This window comes from Thamnophis sirtalis, unplaced genomic scaffold, assembly GCF_051295495.1.
Source record: "Thamnophis sirtalis isolate CommonGarterSnake01/CBP01778 unplaced genomic scaffold, rThaSir2_p1.2 scaffold_3, whole genome shotgun sequence".
In the NCBI taxonomy this organism is placed as follows: Eukaryota; Metazoa; Chordata; class Lepidosauria; order Squamata; family Natricidae; genus Thamnophis; species Thamnophis sirtalis.
The window spans coordinates 154,968,586-154,971,548 of NW_028261383.1; the positions used below are offsets into that span (position 1 = coordinate 154,968,586).

The window sequence follows — 2,963 nt, forward strand, 5'->3', positions numbered from 1 at the left end:
TCATAGAAATAGTCAGTCTTCTTCAAGGTTTAGGGAAAAGTAGACGGGACTATACAAGACTTTTTTTTTTAATCATGTCCCAAACAGTTCCCCAAAATACAAATCTAAGGAAGGAGGGGGGATTTAAAACTCAGGGGTTGTTTCCAGGCTCCACTTCTCAAGTCAAACCGTACTTTGCCAACATTGTTTCTTCTTCCTACACAGAATACTTCAACGAGCAGAGGGGTGGTTGTTGGTGGTGGTTTTTTTTTAATTTTTAATTTTTGTTTACAAAAGGGTAATAAAATAAAAGAAAGTTCACAACAAGGGGTTTCCCGAGAAATACTGCAGGCGGTCTCTGCTGAGTTTTTTTTCTTTCATCCTTCTGTTCTGAAACCAAATTTTAACCTGTCGGTCAGTGAGATTCAACATCCGAGACAGTTGCAGCCTTTTCTCTTTGTTGATGTAGACGTTGAAGAAAAATTCCCTTTCCAGCTCTCTGATCTGGAATTTCGAGTAGGGACATCGCTTCTTCCTCGTACGGGGGGCACCTTAAAGGGGGGGGGGAAAGAAAGCAGAGAGAGAAAATACCACCAGAAGGCAGGAAAAGCAGCTACACAAAGTAACCCCTGAAAAATCCTAACCTTTCTCTTCCCTCCTGCCCCCCCCCCAAATGAGAGCTCATTTGCACACAGGTCCTTCCACCGTACACACACACACACACACACACACACACACACACAAACACACGTTTCTGCCAACACAACCTTCTGCAACATATTACAACTATGTGGATCGTCTTTCCCGCTCAGTTTTTAAACCTAGGACAATTTGCCACCCTGGGCTTGGCCCTCAGAATAAGAGCCAAGAAAGAGTTCTGCAATGCCGCTGGGAAACAGACTTTTTTTTCCTTTTTACTCTTGCCCTGTCCAGTACCAGTCGGGCTCTGAGTGGAGCAGAAGTAAACAAGGCAAGCTCTCTGGCTTATGCTTCTGGTTAACTGGAGTGCCACCCTCCGCAGAACCCCTCCACACAGAGAGACGTTTTTCACGCACAAAGAAAATCAAAGCCACAGATCTTAAACCGAATCCCCGCCCTAAGGAACAGGGGAGAAAGGGAACACTCCCCCCCCCCCCACAAGGCACTCGAGTGGCAAATAAAAACCTGGACGGGCGCAGGCAGCGGTACAATATTTTACCGTCCCATTCAGTTGTTATGAATGAAAATCGATGGCGTAAGGACACATGTCTGATCAATTGCTTCGATCCACGTTTTTCAAAGAAGAACCATAAATGTGTGCCTTATGCCAGGGTGGTGGTTGGGGGGGCGGCGTGTACAGTTTCTGAGATGTCCTGTCTTTGGGGTTTTGGGGGGGAAGGGGGGCGGACGGGACAGACGCGCGTGCGTGTCTGTGTGTGATTTCAGAGGTCAGCAAAGTACTTTTAGCAACAAAGTAAAACTGCGTAAACAAATGAAAAAGGAAATTTAGCCCGGGCTTGGAGAAAGGTCAGTGACATCTTACAAGCAAAGCAAGGCTAACTTGTGCTCGTGAGGTGTTGCTCTCCCCTGTGTTTATACACATATACAGAGCACACGTGAATTTTTTTCAAAAAAAAATAATTATAATTATAATCATAATCATATTATCTCGACTATCACGCCGCCTGCGCCTTTCGGGAGGACAAGAAACTCTTGCTCTACCCCTCCAAAGCCCGGCCTCAAATCCCGTTAAAACCATCCCCATAAGTTCATGATCAAAGTTAATATTTGTCACCCCGGTGGGCTTTTCAAATCTCCCCGGCTGGGGGCTGGGTGGGGGGGCTGGGTCTTCGCCTCCCTTCTCCCTTTCTCTCCCAGAAGCCGTTCCCATCGTAAACATTCCTCCCGTTGCAAGACCCAGCTTTGCAGCTTATCATAAAATCCCTTTGAATGCTTATAAAACTCCACATAAAAACCTGGCCGAGGGGGAAAAAGAAAAAAAGAAAGAAAGAAAACCAGCGGGCTAGTTTTCCCTTCACCTTTCCCATTTACGGCCGCGGCGCTCGCTCGCTCGCTACCTACTGGCGCTGCTGGCTTTGCCGGCGTCCTTGTTGGCCGAGGAAGAGGAGGCTGAAGAAGCTGGGTTGGTGCTTTCCTCCTCGTCTTCCGGGTCGACGCCCTGCTCGCCGCGGGATGACAGGGCGGTGGGCTCGGCGGCGGCGGCGGCGGCGGGGTCGCTCTCCAGCTTGCTCTGAGCCTTCTGCGGGCAGCCCTCGAGCGGGTTCTCGGCCGCGCAGTAGGCGTTCTCGAAGAAGCGGTCGAAGCCCTGCGGCAGGACGCTGTTTTTGTTCACGCCGGAGTAGAAGCCGGTGGGCGGCGGGGGGTTGCCGCTGGGGGGATGGTGGTGGCTGTAGGCGCTCTCGTTTTTCATCAGCATCTCGGTCATGGTGGACGGCGGGAGGCAGTCCCGGTGCATCAGCTCCTCGGCGGAGTAACACGAGGCGTAGCCGCTCCTAGGGTGCCATTTATTGGAGGGGTCCAGCCCGTAGGAGACCTCGCGCACGGGCTGCACTTGGGAGAGGTTGGCGGAGTAAGGGTAGGAGATCTGGCGAGACGGGGCCTGGGGCAGGAAGGAGGAGACGGTGGAAAATTCGGGGACGTAATAGGTGCAGCTGGGGAGGTAGAGGTTAGAAGCGCAACCTGCCCGCTCCCCGAAGTCGCCGCTCCGCTCCTTGCGCGACTGGGAGCAGAAGTTCCCGAGGTTGACCGAGTTAAACATCTTTCTCCTTTTCTCGCTCCTATAGATAGAGGTTGGGGATCCGAGGTGCAGAGGGGGAAAAATTTGGGAAGGCGAGATGACGCGCTATCCGTCTTAGTCGCGCTCTCCGGGACACGTGATCCAAAGTAGATATTGCCATATATCAGTTTGGAAGCACTTGGAAGCGTAGGAGTGGTTCACTTAGGTAAGATCTCAGAGGTTCAAACGATTGGTTTTCAAACGCAGA

At 51.1% G+C, this 2,963-nt stretch overlaps 1 protein-coding gene across 2 annotated transcripts; it reads right to left on the bottom strand.

Annotated features, from left to right (window-relative positions):
• Positions 1 to 297: 297 nt before the first annotated feature.
• On the bottom strand, positions 298 to 2,737 carry HOXC11 (homeobox C11). Of its 2 annotated transcripts, XM_087707880.1 has the most exons (3): positions 2,189 to 2,737; positions 2,041 to 2,137; positions 298 to 530 (listed from the first exon to the last, which is right to left on the bottom strand). In XM_087707880.1, exons 1-3 carry the CDS (start codon positions 2,735 to 2,737, stop codon positions 298 to 300), a joined length of 879 nt encoding a protein of 292 aa, XP_087564006.1. The 2 variants fall into 2 exon arrangements, with proteins under 2 accessions (XP_087564006.1, XP_013907955.2); XM_014052480.2 differs by having other exon boundaries at positions 2,041 to 2,737.
• Between the last annotated feature and the right edge of the window lie 226 nt (positions 2,738 to 2,963).